The sequence below is a fragment of the Larus michahellis genome, chromosome 3 (assembly GCF_964199755.1).
Source record: "Larus michahellis chromosome 3, bLarMic1.1, whole genome shotgun sequence".
Taxonomy (NCBI): domain Eukaryota; kingdom Metazoa; phylum Chordata; class Aves; order Charadriiformes; family Laridae; genus Larus; species Larus michahellis.
In genome coordinates, this window is record NC_133898.1 from 57,682,737 (window position 1) to 57,699,752 (window position 17,016).

General features: G+C 48.2%; 1 protein-coding gene across 1 annotated transcript in view; it reads right to left on the reverse strand.

The window, feature by feature from the left end:
* The window catches only part of SLC22A3 (solute carrier family 22 member 3), a 32,725-nt gene extending 31,183 nt beyond the window's left edge, over positions 1–1,542 (reverse strand). Inside the window, exon 1 of the mRNA XM_074580324.1 lies at positions 838–1,542. Coding sequence (XP_074436425.1) covers positions 838–1,251 — 414 coding nt within the window. The 5' untranslated portion in view covers positions 1,252–1,542. The remainder of the gene's footprint in view (positions 1–837) is intronic.
* Positions 1,543–17,016: the final 15,474 nt, after the last annotated feature.

A 17,016-nucleotide genomic window follows, 5' to 3' on the forward strand; every position in this document is an offset into this window, starting at 1 on the left:
CCCTCTAAGCACACTTCATATTTTCATCACTGCATTGGTGACTGTTGCTGTCAGGATGACCTTAAAATACACACTTCTAGTGTGTAGCCTGTGTGCTGGAGCCAGACCACAGCACATTCGCGACACGATTGCAGATTACACAGAGGATCTCCTAGGAAAGCATCTTAAATGGTCTTTTGCAGCCTCATTAAAAAGCCACTACATTTGCCAGCACTTACCACTAGTGGTAACAGTCTGCGGTTCTCTAACTCTGACATTTCAGGATAAGCTGAATGATAGCTTTGGGCAAAAATGTGGGTTTGTTTTTTTTTTCTTTAGTAAGCACAGTAATTTCTGCTGACTCCTGTCAGATCTCCGAAGGGCAGTCTGCCACCAGTGGTTTTTTATTACTTGCAGACTTCAGTGTTCAGTACTGGAAATACACAGGATGGATAATATACAGTGATCCAGATGGTCAAGTGGTATCAGCTGCACTTGGGGTTTACACCACCAAAGTTGCTGGCCCAAAATTGAACAGCAGAAGCCTCAGCTGCAAGGACTTAACTCTTTATTTTAATCTGACGTTCCTTCTGTGACAGAGCAATCTCTGTGTGGAGTGTTTGGCTTTGCGTGTCTTTGGAAAGCCACCCTTCAGCTCATCTCACCTTTCCCTAAAAGTTTGATGCTGACACTTGGTCATACTAGTTGTCCAAATTTCCTTGTGACTTGGAACAAAACAAATCTGGGAAGGAAAACCAGCCACCAAAGCAATGACCCTTGTGGTGGCAATCCCATTTTACTGCTGCAATCCCACACCGGGACACAAGCCTCCGATTATAGGACGGGGATTTTCCTTACCTCGCTGACGATGGATGAGTGGGGCTGCTTATAGACCCAGTTATCGTGGCATGGGGTGAGCGGCAGGTTGCCCACACTGCCATTGCTGTAGTGGGCGAGTGGGCTGGCGCAGCTGACGGAGGCGTCCCACGCGACGTCCAGCCTCTCGCACTCTCCGCTGGAGGACCTGTTCCCCAGGCGCAGGGGCAGGACTGTGAAGTTTTGTTCCTCTTCCAGACTCCAGCCACATCGCTCGCTTAATTCGGCTGCCCCGGGGATCCTGCACCAGTAGTTGCCCGACGCCTGCCCAAGGAAAACCACGCTGGTGAACAGGAAAGAAAAAGTTACGCCCGTCTGGCAAAGGAGGAAAAAGACCCTCTTTTGAAATCTTCCAAATTCCCCGGCTTCCTTCAAAACCTCATCGAAAGATGGCATTATGCGAGGGCGCTCTGTCCAGTCAGAGCCGTCCAAGCGACGGCAGAGTTTGTTTTCGCACTTCGCAACCACTGCCGGCACTTCCTACCAACGTGACCGTCTCGCCTCCCCTTGCTCCTCTCTTCTCATGTGCTCACACACGGACACACGGACAGACACGTGGGTGTGCAACAGGCCGGTGGCATGAGCGGAGCCGGGATGAGCGGCAGGGGTGCAAGCGTGGTGGCGGAGGGAGGGAGGGAGGCTTCAGGGCATGTCAAGTGGCGCGGGGCTCGCACACCAGCCCGGGAGGAGCGCGATTTAAAGCGCACAAACATATTGTAGGAGAGGAGGGGCGTGCGTTTCCTATTCATCCCGAATGTTAAACGGATTATGTAATAAACCCGGTTAACTCCTTGGGGGCGGGCCAGCCGCAGATGCCCGCTCCCGCCGCCCCTGCCGTACGTCAATAGGTGCAAGGGCGAAGCAGAGAGTTAAACAGGAAAAAGGGGAGAAGCTCCTGCAAAAAAAGCAGCGGCGAGTGATGCAGCCTCTCCGCGGGACGGCGGGGGCAGAAGGAAAGTTGTTTCAAAGAGAGCTATAAAGTCTTTCCTTCAACAAATAGAAACGAATGCTGCGGCAAAGTTTCATCACTTCTCCAAAGCGTTCCTTCGCCGTCTGTACAGATTTAATTTGCAAGAGTCATTCCTTTCTATAGTGTAAATAAAGTGACGCTCACAAACTGCACCAGCCCAAAATCCAGGAATTTTTTTTTTTTTTTAAGTTGAATGTACCTGTTCAAGAAGGCTTTTATATGACCTTGTTAATTTTAATTTCACAAAGTCTTCCAAATATTTAAAAGAGAAATGACCAGCGTTTCTTCCTCAGAAATAAATGGAAAACAAGTTATTTCCCTTTTCCGTTCAGCTGTTTGTTTGAGTGGGGGGAGAAGGGAAGGGGGAGCCAGCACGTGTGCACATCTTGTGCAGAACTCCCTGAATCAAATCAGACATGCAGTGGCAGGTGTTTCGCTCTTTGTTCAGGTTCATGAGGTCCATGGCCACCCTCTTCTCTTGCAAGAAGCAGCACAGGGACCGCACCTATCAAAGATGTCTCCCGCAGTCCCTTGTCTCTGGTTACCTTCAGCTTTGACCATGGGTGTCTACAGTTTTGAAGCAAAGCACAGTTTCTAAAACACATAGATACAGAACAATGAAGGTTTTGATTACTATACAGACTATCTGACATGGGCTTTGTAACAGACATGAAGACTGGTGTGGTGCGAGCTCGGCAAAGATGCGTGTTGCTAAGTAGATGTGCTGCCATGTTTGCATCAGAAGATGCTTTTGAGGGGATTTTGTTTGACTCCTGGTTGTGCTGTTTTGCAGTAGTCAAGCTTAGAGGCCATGAACACATCACCTTCAGGTCCGGGTCTGCGTCTGAGGAGATGGGGCAGTGTCTGATGGCTGTTATAAAACAAGAGAAGCTCTTTTATCCCAACAGGGCTAACTGGGGGGAAGTCAATCATGCTGAGATGTCAAAGGTGAGATGGTTTATCCTGACAGTTTCCAGCGACCAGGGAGGAGGTTGTCTCTGTAGGAACCACCACAAAGACAAATGAATGGGCAGAGAGCCTGATACTCAGCCTGTGAGTTGCTCTTGCGGCTCTGCTCGAGGGTGTGTTAAACCTCCACAGCGCCTCAAGCCTCACCCAGTAAAAAATGTTACTTTTATCTCTGTTGGTTATTAGCTCAATTCTGAATCATTAGGGTTAGTTCCCTGTAAGCCACGTACCAATGTAGCTGTGCTCAGCATTTTACCTGTTTCAGAAACCCATTGGTGCCATTACTGTGGCCACCTCTTTGCTAATTAGTGGAGTTAGACCAGATTTGGTGGAGTGAGAATTCAGTCCACTATTGCAACATTGCTTCTGGAGCTACTTTCTGTCCCAAAACAAAAGCATGGTCTAGTAGCTGGTTGTCAAAGTTTCACGCATCGCATTCATTGTGTTCTTGTCATGCACAGCGTGTGCGTCGCAGCCTGCCAGACCCGAAGCCGGAAAACCGAGCAGCTGAGAGAGATCAGCGCTAATGTCTGGGAGTCTCCCTAATATTACTCACAGTTACACTGCTGGTCACACAGGCGGAGATTCATTCATTAAAATCAGTTCAACTGCCTGGCATGGATGATGCCAAAGTGACCTTGTTTCCTCGGTGTTCACCCATGTTTTCATTTCTCTGTCCACAAAATGGCTTATCAATATCTGCCACCATATCAGTGAGCTGCAAGACTCCAGTTTGTCAAAGAAATCCAAAATATCCCAGAGACAGATGCGTGAGAGTGGGCATTAGTGCATTTGCTCTACAGCAAGCAATTCCCAGCTTCCCCAAGGTTTTCCTGGAACTTCAGTTCCACGTGCCGTGAGAGCTGAACGCATCTAAGGATGGGAAGATGATCTGTTTGTATACAAAGCCTGCAACTGTAACCTCTTGAAAGAGTGCCTTTAAATCTTTGAGGACAGATCGCAGGGTCAAATCAGCATTTTAAACACTTCATCCTATACATACAGTAAAAAATGATGCTCTTTGATACTGGAAAAGAAGCAAGGGAAGAAAGAGCCAGGGAAGATGTTGACTGATGAAGAAGACAGAAGCAGTAAAAATAGATGCAGGAAAGAGTAGAGAAAGGCAGGGGGCGGGGGGTAGAGTGGGGGAGGGCAGCAAGCCAGGGAAAGAGCAGAGGCAGACATGGTGATGAAAGGGGAGCAGAGAGAAAGAGATAGAAGTAAAACTAAATTACAATCATGAGCATCTTCAGTTGGAGCTCTGCTTAGAAGCCCAAATGTCACAGCTATTTCAGAAACAGAATGAAAACTATGTAGTCTAGAGGGGAAGACACATTCCCTGTGCACTCATGGCACTAGACTGCTGTTTTAGACATGTCTGGGTGACAGCATGAGACATTTGGATCAATTGCTACTCTGACTGAATCCTGCAAAGTTCCAACTTTACTGTTAACACCCTGGATAACCTTTGCCAGTGCTTCAGAAAAACACTTAAAAACCTCAAAGTCCTTCTTTGGGACGCTATAAGCAGTGGGGCAGTAACATCAGCCCCTTTGCAGACACCTGGTGGCACCATCCTATGTAACAGCACTGTTTTCATGATAAAGTTATGCAGGAGAGTATCACCTGGGTTTTGATCTCCTACAGACACATGCCTCTCGTTAAATAAAAGAGGTCCTGGGAACAAGCTTCAGCGGCAATCACCCACCCTGCCTGTTATCTCACTGCTTGATGCAGCTTCATATTGCACCAAATATTCGTCCCCCAGACAAATCGACTATAGACTAGATAGCCCTAAGCAGAAGCGGTGCAGACCAGGCAGCATCACATCTTCCTAGGGCCAGGAGACCGCCTACACTAGTCTTTTCTTCAGCTCTCCGTGCCAGGAGAAGGGGCAGGGATCTCCACAGCCTCGCATTTGGGGATTATCTGTACCTCCTCTAACCGGTGACCCCACAGCAGAGACTGCCACAAAGAACCAGGCAGGAGTAGCCCAAAGTACATCGCGCAGATGTTAAAGGCAAAGCTTGGTTCACAGCAGAAGATGGCAGGGCCCTCCGTCATTCTTCACCACCCTCTTCACCTTTCACGCACCTTCCAGCTGCATCCCGCGGGTTTGGCTCTCCTGTGCAAAAATCATTGCTCTTCCATGCTGGAGTGCAGAAGCCTGACTGACGCCAGCTCACGGTGTTACAACATATCTCATTAAGAAGCCAGGCTGGAAAGGACATGTGGAAAGCTCAGTTTTGGAGATGAAATTAGTAGTGTATTTTTTGAGATCAGAGCAAGACCTCTTTGTGGGGCAATTGGAGATGTTTACACTCTGCTGTCCCACACATGGTACATTCCAAGTCAGGACATTAAATTAATTACACGCAGCTTTTTCTCTGACAGTTCTTGTGTTTTGGTTTTTGTTCCCATTGTTTTTTTTTCCCTTCACTTTATTAATCTTTCTTCTTCCTCACACCACCCACTTTCTTCTTCTTCTTTTATCTCCCTGTTCTTTTTGTCCAGATTTCCTTTTTTCCTTTCCAAAAGGTGGCAATTCTACTCAATGGAGTATGTCCTTTCCCAGGCCTCCAGATCAACTTAGTGAGCTGTAGGCTAACTTTGAGACATGGGAAAAGTCAATTTCAATCAACAGGGTTTCCACCTTTTGGCAATCCATGAAAGCGATGCACAATGCATTATACTCCCCTCCCTCACTATTTCCATGGCCTTTAGGCTATTTTTACCATCTTGGTTCCAAGAACAAATATAAATAAGTGTAGTTCTAGGAACTGTAGAGTACAACAACCAGGGGAATCTGTCCTCATTGCTAGGAGAGCAGCTGAAACAGCAGAGGAAAATGGGGACACAGGGAGAGAAGGGAAAATCCAAGCAAGGAGAAAAAAAAGTTGAGTGAAAGGAAAAGAAAAACAGGATCAAAGAGGTTTCTGTTTCTTTCCTCACAGGAGAAGATAAAAAAACAAAAACCAAACCAAACCAGTAGTGACCATACTGGAGACAGCCCCTATCTCTGTCATTTTGAGCACGTGTAGGTGAAAAAATGACATCAGGGGAGGAAGACATCCTCCACCCGCAGCCCGTGCTCATTCTCACACCCTCACCTTTTCCTTCTGCTGCACGGTTGCAGAGGCTGGGGGGCACACGGGGTTTAGGTGCTGGCAGCCCCTGGGGTCCCACAGGTTCACCCCCACCACAGCCAGCAGCAAGGGCTCCCTCCCCGCCACCCCACACCTCTTTGCATGGGCTCTTTCTGGGGGCGAAGCATCCTCTGCCACAAGGCAAATGGGGTCCTGGTTGGTCTGTGTTTTCTTACCCAAACCCACTGCTGTTTTCACACCGTGGTGCTTGCACCCTCTTCCTCTTTGCCTTTTGGAGAAGATCAGGTGCCACACATTTGGGTACCCACGGATAATCTGTTCCTGACTGACTTTAATCCTACTCAGAGAAAGCAGCAGAAACCTGTGGCTTTCCAAGCACATCTGGGAAACCCGGTCATCAGGATTTCAGCTCAGTATCTGAGACAGACGGAGGAACCGGCTTCGTCAGCTGAAGCCTTCTCCAAGGCCAGCTGAAGGAAGGGCAGCCAGGGGAAAAAGGGGTTCCTACACATACATTTTTACAGTCCATATGTGGCTTCCCTCATCCGTTTCCCCTTCACCCGGTCACTCTGAAGGCATCACAGAGTCTGCACCAGGCTCTGCCTTCCTGTTCAGATAAATATGCCATAATCCCACAGCACATTTGTCAGGATGGACCTTTGCTAATGACTTCAAATAACCGAGTATTTCGGCCATGAGATAAGACAAGCTGAGTTCACCAAAGGCTATTTTACACAATGGAAAGAAGAGGAATATTTCCAGGGATGGGTGTAAAGGCCCGATAAAACAAAAACATCCCCCATGTTATCAGACAGCTGTGAATCGCAAGCTTGCTTTCTCTCTCAGCCGCACCTCCTTCAAGTCCTGCCTGGAAAGACGAGGGAAATCACATCAGGTTTGTTTGTGATTTTTCATGGTTGCACATCCCTCCCCAGTGACTCTGTTTCCATGAAGTTTGGAAGTAAACATTTCTAAATAATAAGAAAAGAGCTTTGCGTGAAAGTTTGCAGCCCAGTTTTGTAAGAATAAGTGTGAAACTTTTAAACCATATCTAGGAGCACGTCAGTGTGATGAAGATTTCCGGGAGTGCCACGCACTAGCTGCCTGCTTCCCTCACCGTTTCTGCACTGGGACTTTCATTAAAAATTTTAAGAAACCTGCAAAAACCCTTGCAGATTTTCTAATGCTAGCATTCATACATGTGATAAGAAGGTAACAGAACAATTCTCCTAGATCACCACTGTCCATCTTACGGACAGCTTTGGGTAGAAGCAACATGACTCAACATAGAAGGCAATTCAGGTTCAAAATATCCCATGAGCCTGAATATCTAGCTGATCACATTCCACATGGGAGAATTAATATACATCTCATATTTATGTGAAAAATTATTTAGTCTCAGCAAATTCCTGTTTCTGGATTTCCAAGATAATAACAATTTTATTTTTTATTTACTACCACTGAAAAAGAACCAAGAAAAAGGCTGCAGGAGTGGGATAAACTCAGAGCTGCAGCAGGGACCCAGCACACTCCAAATGCACCAGCAAAAGTTTCACTCATCCTGGAAGGATGGATGGGAACTAGCAATTCCTCAGCGCCTTTCTCTAATCTCTCTGTAGTTGTTTTTGGAAGCCCTTAGTGGTGACAATCTATTTATAGCTGACTCTCTTTTGTAGTTTATCTATCTCTGGTATAACATTGTGTCCTTTGTCCTAACTGTACAATACCAACCCAAAGGAATTCTTTTCAGCTGGGTTCTCACCTCTTGCTTGATTAGCACACTTTATTAATAGGAAGAGGGAGCAGGCCACTTTCATCAGGCCGCTAAGCTGGGCGTACACCCTTGCTGCTCGTGATCCAGCACCTAGCACACTACTTAAAATCAGCATTTCTGGATATGTGGACCTACCACAGGGTGCTTCAGTTGCTCAGTACTTTCAGTTGTTTTAATGCTTATTTGCTTTTAAATGTCAGTATACTTATTAAACAGGATATTTTCCCTTCCCTGATAAATGTCCCTGAGTGTACTTAAGAAAAAAATACAAAGATGTAAATATCTGATGTGGAGATGCAAAGCAAGAATGATTCAACAAACACTTGAAAATCAAGGAATTGTTTATATTGGCCTGGGATATCAAAATCCTGAGCAACCAGAAGAGCTGAAGCAAAGGCCAGTTCAAGCTAAGTGTCTGAAAAGGTTGCACAATCCGTATCCATTTTCCCGTGAAACAATCCTGCAGTGACTGGATGGAAAGTCTAACACCTGCCTCTTGGGAAGCTGGACCAGACAAAACAGTGCAGATGGCAGGAGTCCCTGAGATGGTTGCTGTGTTTCCAGGCTGAGCTTTCAATTGCCAGGGTCTACAGACCAAACCCATACCTTAACAGAGGACCCTATGTAAGGGGAGCACAGTGATCGGGAAACTCAGACAGGTGGACCCTAGCAGTGTCACCACAGTGCAAAGTGTGGCAGCAGGTGGAAAACCCTGGGCATCAGGAACTGGATGGCATCATCTGCAAAAGCCTGTTCTTTCTACCATGATGTTGCTTCCCTTGGCAGCAGAAGGTGTGCAACCCTTGACTCAGTCCTTGTAGGTGTACAGTAGCCGAGAGCTGGGGCTACTTAATGATGAAGGGCAAGGCATGGGACCATAGCTCCCCTCCTCTCCCCCAGCTCCGTGCCGTCCAGCTGCAGTGGAATAGGGAATTGGAGAGGTCTTGGAAAGTCTGGGACAGTGCCATCTGCTGCCATTGTGTGTGGTCTTCCCTGGGGGCAGACCCACCATCGGTCCTCTAGGGCAGCCAGTACTTCCAGTCCCATCTATCTGCTCCTCCGCGCTGAGATGAGGAGACGGGGAATGGAGCAGTTTCAGTGAACAAGCACTTACCAGGCTAACTGCCAGCTCCTTGAAACTTAGATTTAGGAGACTTAATCCAAAGATGAGCTTTATGAAAAAGTTATTTAGAGGATTACTTCATACAGTATTTTTAGCAAAATGATAGAAGAAGAAAAGGAAAAGGGATTTTCTTTGGGTTTGTTTAATAAATGAAAACGGCAATGTTGCCATATCATTTCCATATATGCATCAGCACAGCTGCTGGCGCCATCCTGGCCCCTCAAATCACTACCCCCCTCCGTCACTGTGTACAACAACAAACCATGCCTGGGTCAGCGCAGCCAAGGAGACATTTATGCTCCTGCGTAGCAAGCGAGCAGAAGCGTGGACCTCATCTTCTCCGCGTCTTCAGCAGAGCTGCGGGCTTCACTGCCTTCCCACAGGGGTGAGGGTCCCAGCCCCACTGCCCATCCTGCACAGGCTGGTGGAGCAGGGGTGCAAGGCAATGCACGCATCGGAGTGGTTTATGCCCCCCAGAAAGGCTGTCTGTCACACGCCTCATGCTTTGCAGATCCTGGCTGTCGTTCTCCCAGCTTGGTGGGATATTAAAGGCACCTTCACTGACCTCCATCCTCTTCACAATTATTTTCCAAAGGGATGGCTGACAATTTTGTACCAGACAGGGTAGCCTTGGCATAACTAATATGGGAAAAACTCCCTCTCTCTGCCTTTCTTTCAACAATATGACTAAAATGGCAATTTATTCTAAACCACTAGGAAGACTTCTTTCACTTTTTTCCTGATAACAGCTTTTGTTCAGAGGGGTGGCACTAGCTAAGTAATATGTCAGCTTTCAAGAAGGAAGTAGCTCGTTTATCTTCTGGAAGTCCACGATCTTCACAGCTAATCCTTGGCTGATTTTTCTATACTCAGGGAAGTTTCTCCCTTGGTTTTCCCATCATATCATGCTTTATTCTCATTTTAGTCTGTTCCACCTCAATTTTCCCTCCTCTGGGGATGAACCTTTCAGACAATTCCAGTCTTTTCCTGGACAAATCAATAAACTAAAAAAACACTGTAAGATATGAAAAATCCCTTCTGTTACCCTCCTGATCCATAAAGCCATCAGTCCAGGGGGAAACACTGGCCTGTGTCCTACATAAGGAGGCCTAGGACCTTGTGACAGTCCCAGCTGTGATCCCTGTTAATTCATACTGTGCCAAGAGTTTTTAGAGATTTATTGACTCTGGCTGTGTCTACCCTTCTTTGTACAGAGGCTGCAGAATTTTTGTCAGGAGGTGATTAAAGCACGTTCTTAAGAAGGATGTTTTAAGAAGCAATGGGCACAAACTGAAACACAGGAAGTTCCCTCAGGAAACACTTTTTTACTGTGAAGGTGACTGAGCACTGGCACAGGCTGACCAGAGAGGTTGTGGAGTCTCCATCCTTGGAGAAATTCAAAAGCTATCTGGACATGGTCCTAGGCAACCTGTTGTAAGTGGCCCTACTTGAGCAGGGGGGTTTGGACAAGATGACCTTCAGAGGTGCCTTGCAAACCTCAGCCAGCCTGTGATGATTCTGTTTTTCCTTTCCCTGCAAGGCTCCAAGCAACCACAGCCTACCTTAGCTGTGCTAAGCCATTCCCCTCACTGCTGCTGGGACACAAAGTCAAGCTGAATTTGCATAACTTCAGCTCTGCTTTCTTATGCTTTTGTCAAAAAGTACCATGTGTGTGTGCAAAAAAACTACAGTAGTGCCAAATAACAAAAGTATTCCTGTCAGTTGCATGCTGCGGCGGTGCCAGGCCAGTTTTGTTCACCGGGCATGGGGTCTGACCCCCACGCTGCCCACAGAGATGGTTGCACTAACAATACCTGAGCTAGACTACGTCGTGCTCACCTCCAGGCTGCCACGGCTAGCTTGCTCTCTTGAGGCATGCAGGCAAAAGGCCAACCCTGACCTGTGCCTACACAAACAAAAGAATTGCATGAGAAATTATAAGGTAACAACATGAGCAATGGCAGAAAAGAAAAGCATGAAGTGCATGATGAAAGGGAAGAAGTAGCTTAAAGGAATTGCTGACCCAGGTAGAAAATACACAGGCTATGCTGTATGCTGTCATACCCCAGATACCAGATACCACTGTAAAACCAGCAAAACTGGGAGCAGGGGGTTAAGAGCAAACCAGGCAGTCTGTTTGGGAGGGGATGAAGATGGTAATGGGAAAGAGCTTGGGAGGAGAACGGCTTTGCCTGCTGCTGGTTTGCTGTGGTGCAGGGTGGCTGGCTGGTTGGCTCTGCTCACTCTCACGAGGTTTCCTCAGTTTCTTCTTGTCCCAGGCTGGTATTTGCTGCTGCTGCCTCCGCCTCTCTCCCTGCCTGCAGGTGAGTTTCACCATCAGACACCTTGCTGAGAGCAAAGAGTAGCTCATGGACCAAGGATCTGTTTAAAACACCATGAACCCATGTGAACTGGGCAAATGAAAAGGTGTGCAAAGGAAGCAGAGAGGGAAAGGAGAGGGAACAGGTTAGCTGGTGCAATCACTGTGCAGGGCCAGGTCCATGTGGGAGAGCTGCTGAGCTCCTCAGGTGACCACACAGCTCTGCTGGTCCCGAGGAGACATGGAAGAGCTCGGAACAGTCAGGGGACAGGGGCAAGAAGAAAGCAGTGGCCATGCCTGGCTGTGCATTTGGCATCGCTTCCACCTCCTGCTGTGAGTCCACACAAGTAAGCAAGGGCAGTGGCACTGCTGTAACACCAAGCCCAGAGCCATGGCAGCACAGAGGACTCCCTCCACACCAACACCCTCATGCTGATGTCCAGGAGTCTTTTTTCCTGCTGCTGCAGCTTTGAACTCCTCCCATGTTTTGCAGCTATAGACTAACTATAGAGAAGCTGAGTGAGGTTTAGAGCCACCTCTGAAGGCTCCCAGCAGGAGGAGGGCCTGAGTTAGACCCTCATCAAAAGACTGGAGATGAGACCTTCTGGTGGGCTAGAGAGGCAGGAGATGTCCTTGTCCCTCAGTCTTCTCTGGGGACAACTTAGCAGGCAATTCTGACTGTCAGTGTTATGGTACCAAGCCATGACGTCAGGATAGAAAAAGTCTATCTTCACCAAGACCATGAGTGTCCACAGCGTCTCCCCAGCACTGTCACTGCAGACAGTGTTTCAGAAGAAGCTGGTCTCCCATGCAGGCAAAAATGTCATGAGAGGTGCTGCAGGGAAGCTGCTACCCCAGACAGCATGCAGCATCTTACTGTCTGCTGCTGCGGTCTCCATGTCACAGTGGCTGAGGTCAGGTACGCAGCTGATGCTTTCCTGGGGGAAACAGGCTCCCCCTTAACACTAATTTTTCTCAGAGGAATAAACTAACACTCTGTGTGTGTGTGTGTATATACGCGCGTGTATGTAAGACTTCGACTGAGGCCGGGTGAGGTTCGGTGGTGCCGCACCTGTGGCTGGCAGTGGCAGCAGGTGGTGGCCAAGCCAAGTTGCGGCCGGATGGCACAAGCTGGTCCTGAGGGGCAGTGGAGATGACAGTTTGTACATGGAGGCCTGATGCAAGATGAGGCCTGAGGCAAAGGTCCCTGGCTAGAAAAACTCCATCACAAGGAGTGTTTGCAGAAGCAGCAGGAATGCAAGGCACTGAGCTTGAATGGGGACACAACACATGGGCAGGGTGACCCCAGGATCAAGCAGGAGAACAAGGACACGCAGGGATGTCTGGAAAGCCCTGTGCGGGGTCCTACACACATGGGCATCAGCCCACCTGGCACCGAGTTATGTCTTTCTAGAGCCAAAACCTTCACCACATCGCACTCCGAACTCACAGGGAGCTGTGAGGGCAAGAGCAGGGGTTTGCATCATTGGGTGTCATCACGGTGCTGTGGGTACCCCCCGTGTGCAGGCTCCTGACAGCTGCCATGCTGTGGGAGCAGGGAGGTCTCATCCCCAGGAGGGGGCCAAAAGCCTCCTCAGGAGTGAGGGGAAGCACAACTGCTGGTCCAGTAGCTGTCACTCTGAGGTACACATTAGCAAAGCTGAAAAGCAGCGTCGTTGACTGTTAATGCAGAACTAATACTGCCACCACCTCCATAGGGCATCCATGGGGACATGGCGTTCCCACACCCTTGTACTCAGCCTGTGTCACCAATCACTCCTGGCACCTGCTTAGAAAACCTTGGCTTATTTCTTTGGAGCTTCCAAAATTTTTCAGATGTTTTTCAGCTTCTCACTTGCTATGCAGTAGTTTCATTTAGCAGATCTGGAGGGTATTTTTTTAAGATTATTTTTTCATAGAGTTCACTGTGCCCAGAAACCCTGAGATAACCACAGCGCAGACAGAAGTTTAAACAAAGTTCTTGCTTGCTGTCATCTGACTCACTTAAAAGCTTTTCTTTTAACATTTGCCACCTGAAATTATGTAAGAGCACACATGAGTGTTACAGGATGTTCTTGATAAGATCAGAGTTCGGGATTCTGCAGTGTACTTTCACCCTGCTTGGTAACTGTCAGATTTGTTTTACGTTGGGCACGGCTTTGCGGTCTTGTCAGCACAGATCAGCCCGGCAGAGCACCTCTGTGTGAACTGCTGCTGAGTACCTCGACTCCAGGACCAGCCTGGAAAGGAGTCCCTGCTGAAGTGTACATACCTGGTTGGACCTATCCTGCCCAAACTCATTGAAGCAGATGCTTTTTCCAGCTGGGTATGGTCCTCGATAGCTGTATTTTTATCTACTTTCCCCTTGTGACTGTGGAGCTCAAGAAAACATTGTTTCTCAAGAGGTGAAGCCACACATATGCCAGACACCAGACGTACCCGATGCACAGGAGGGTCCATGCACTACCAGGAGCAACAGCAGGCATGGAGGCTCTGGTCAGCGTGGCTCTAAGACTCCTAGTGCTGGGTAAAAATTATGCAAAAAACTGAGCTGGCATAAATGTGCTCAGCTGATTATGGTTTGTCCAGAAGGTATTGAAGAGGCCTCCTAGCAGTATCTCTGCTGGCTGAGGTCCTTCACTGTCTGCTAGCTTGGCTGTCACCCGTCATCCTGGGGCTGGCCTTGAAGCCGACGTAAAAGCATAAAGTTGGCATAGACCCTATGTCATGTGCACTAATTCAACAAAAACATGTGTTTACCTCCAGGCGATTCAGGTCAGCTTTGTGTGCTGTGTGACCTGGGAACCAGCACTGGTGTTACTGATGTGGGACAATTCTGCTGCAGGTCGCAGCAGAGACGCACCCTGAAATCAGATGGAAAAGCTGAGATCACTGCATCTTCTGCTATACCTGAGGGGCAGATGCAGTTAAATATTAATGTTGCTGTGAGGTAGCTATGGCCTGACCCAAAAATGTATGTAATAGCACATACTTTATTGCACGTATGACTAAGAATAGTTACTCACCTGGATGATTCCCACAAGTATGACTATCAAACCTGCCCACCCACTTCTACTGTTAGGGACTCATGGAGATATAGTTAATGGTGATTTAGGCTCACAATTTCCTGGTACGCTCATAGTCCACTTAACTCTTGTATTTATGGGAGCAGCCCAGTAATTCAGAAGTTATTGGGAACCCCTTGTACTGAATGGACAGCTTGCTCCATAGGAGAGTGAGGACATACGTTTTACAAGGTCACACAGTCCAAAATACCTCCCTGGAGAAGAGCCTGTGCACTGTAAAACTGCCCATGCTGGCAGCTCTGCCACCTTGGCTTCGGGAAACCAGAGTGGGACCAGTGCTGTTTCCATGGCTGTCCATGAAGGTTGCGAGGTGACTGTCTATCACCTGCTGAGTAACACAAGACCTTCCCTGCACACACACCGCCCCCGCCCACACACATACAGAGGGACACGCTGCTGTTCCCATACTTGAATTTGTGGCTCCTTCTGTGAATGCTTCCTGCACTTTGTCCTTTTTATCTTTATTTGACTTAGAGGCTGAGCTTCCGCAGTCACTTAATTAACATGTTTGACTCAGTGCCTTGGTTTCAGTCCGCCGAGAAGAGCTCTTCCGCAGGGAGCTCCCCTGCCTTCAGTTAGCCAATTCCTCCCAACTCAAGAGCGAACCCGCTCCAGCCCGGCAGTGCCCTTGCACTGGATTTATCATTCATCTGTACAAAGTGTCAAGTCCAACGATCTCATTCCACCCGCTCCCTTAGCTGTAAAGTGTCTAGGCTTTCCCATGGCTATTTCAATACAAAACCTGCTTGTTCAAGAGGAGACCAACCCTGTGGATGCTCAAAGGTAGTAACACCATGATCCTACTGAAGGGTGTGGGCAACTTCTTCTCATCTACCACTGCCCCAAGCAGGATATCAAATGGTGACCATCACTGTCTCATTGCTACTTCCACCACCAATATCCACCCACTGCCTCATTTCTCACACTGGAGGCAGTTATGGAGACACCTACTGCAGCGGGGAGGGGAGCACTGAAGCCTGCTGGGCAGCACAGCAGGACAATTAGCCACTGCGGAGGAAGACTCATCTAAGTCTTAGGACTTCCTAAGTCCCATTCCACATGATGTATGTTTGGCTTTAACCTTGCCTGCTAGCTAGTTTCCTTGCCCTTTCCTTGCCACTGAAATTTCAGCAGTCCTGGGGATGAAGCATGGCAGGGCTGCCTGCATTCCTCATGGGTCTGTAGCATTCAGCCCCAATTATCTACCAAAGGCCATCTGCTTGTCCACGAGTGTTGGACCTGTATGTTCTCTTTGGACTTAAATTACTAATGCCTTCTTGCCATTGCTCCCTGGCAGCTTTCTCAAAAATTCACAACAAGCTAAGATATGGAAACAAAACTTAAGAGTGGGCGCTCTCAGCTTCTCCAAAAGGGAAGACTTGAGGGCATCTACCATGACAAATAGTACTGGATACCTCCTCCTTTACTGAGGCAGCACCTTGCTTGCACCTGTATGGTCCCAGAGGCAGCGGACCTGAACATGGAAGCTCACAGACAAATGTGCCATTTCTCAGCTACAAAAGGGTTGGTTTTACAAGCAATTTGATCAGAAGCAATAGTTTCATCCCCTGCTGAGCAGAAAGCCCATTTAGAAGCATAAATACCAGGGCTAATAGCAATTTTGTAAACAAACACTGACAAACTGTATCACAGTTGTGCGCATATGATACTTAACTCTCCAAAGATTTAAACTTGCAGAATATATTTGAACTCCTTTCACATTCAGAAAAAATATACTCAAACTCAGAGGCAAAAAATCTTTTTTCTAAATCTGTTGCACTGATAGGTCCCCAATTACCATTTTTCTAGGTCACTGCTCTTTTTAATAAGTACTGTGTGTCTGATTCTAGGCCTTCTGTCATGTGAAAAGCAATTTATAACCACACTAGAAGAGATGGATGTGTTTACTCATTTCACAGAAGTGCTAAAATGGTGCTTTCACTGAAGACCGTATGGAAAATCCAAGAATAATTTGCGTAATGACACTGAAGCTGAAGTCTTCTGGCATGGAGCGGGTGAGGGATTCTGTAATTGCCTGTCTCTCGTTAGACCACATTCTCATTAGACCAACAAACCTAACAGCCGCAAGGTGATACACAAGGATCAGGGCTGTGAGAAATTCAGAAAATCAGGTCTTACAATGTTATACCACTTTTTATTCCATTAGGGCTCACTTGAGACAACCCAGCGCTCCGGTAGAGGTATTTTGCTGCCTCAAGGGTCGAACGGGATTTCAGCATGGGTCAGGCCAAGGACAGGGGCTGCAGGAGCAGTCAGGGGGCTCTGCCCCAGGTTGAGGCAGGGCAGAGAGCTGAGTTTGGGGTCTTTGAAGAGGACTAATTGGTCTTGAAGGACAAGAGCAGTCTCTCCCCATGCCCTCCTGTTCCTCTCCATCTTCCTGGAGTCAGGACACTTTGCCCCAGTGCAGTCTTGTCTGAAGGGACACAGGGTCACCCTGTCCTCCATGCAGCCACCCGTCCCTCAAGGAAGCATCTCGTTCTCTCCCTTCTCATTGAGCAGGTGCTGTCCCCACTGTGTAGAGGTGGAGAAAGTCACAGACCAAGGCAGAGCTCCAGAAAGCAGGGATCTGTGGCCCCTTGATGCTGGAAAGAGTGGTGGGATGTGCTGCTCCCTGTCACCACGCTGCCCAGGGCAGAACACTCGGACCAGAGCCCCACTGAGGTGGGAAGGGGTCATCCCCGGCTCGGATCCCCGCAGGCAGGGCAGCCTCACCCCCTGCCACCACTTTTGCCCCTGCTCTGAGCTGGGGTGAGGTACCAGGGGTGGTTCCACACCTCACGTCATGCCATGC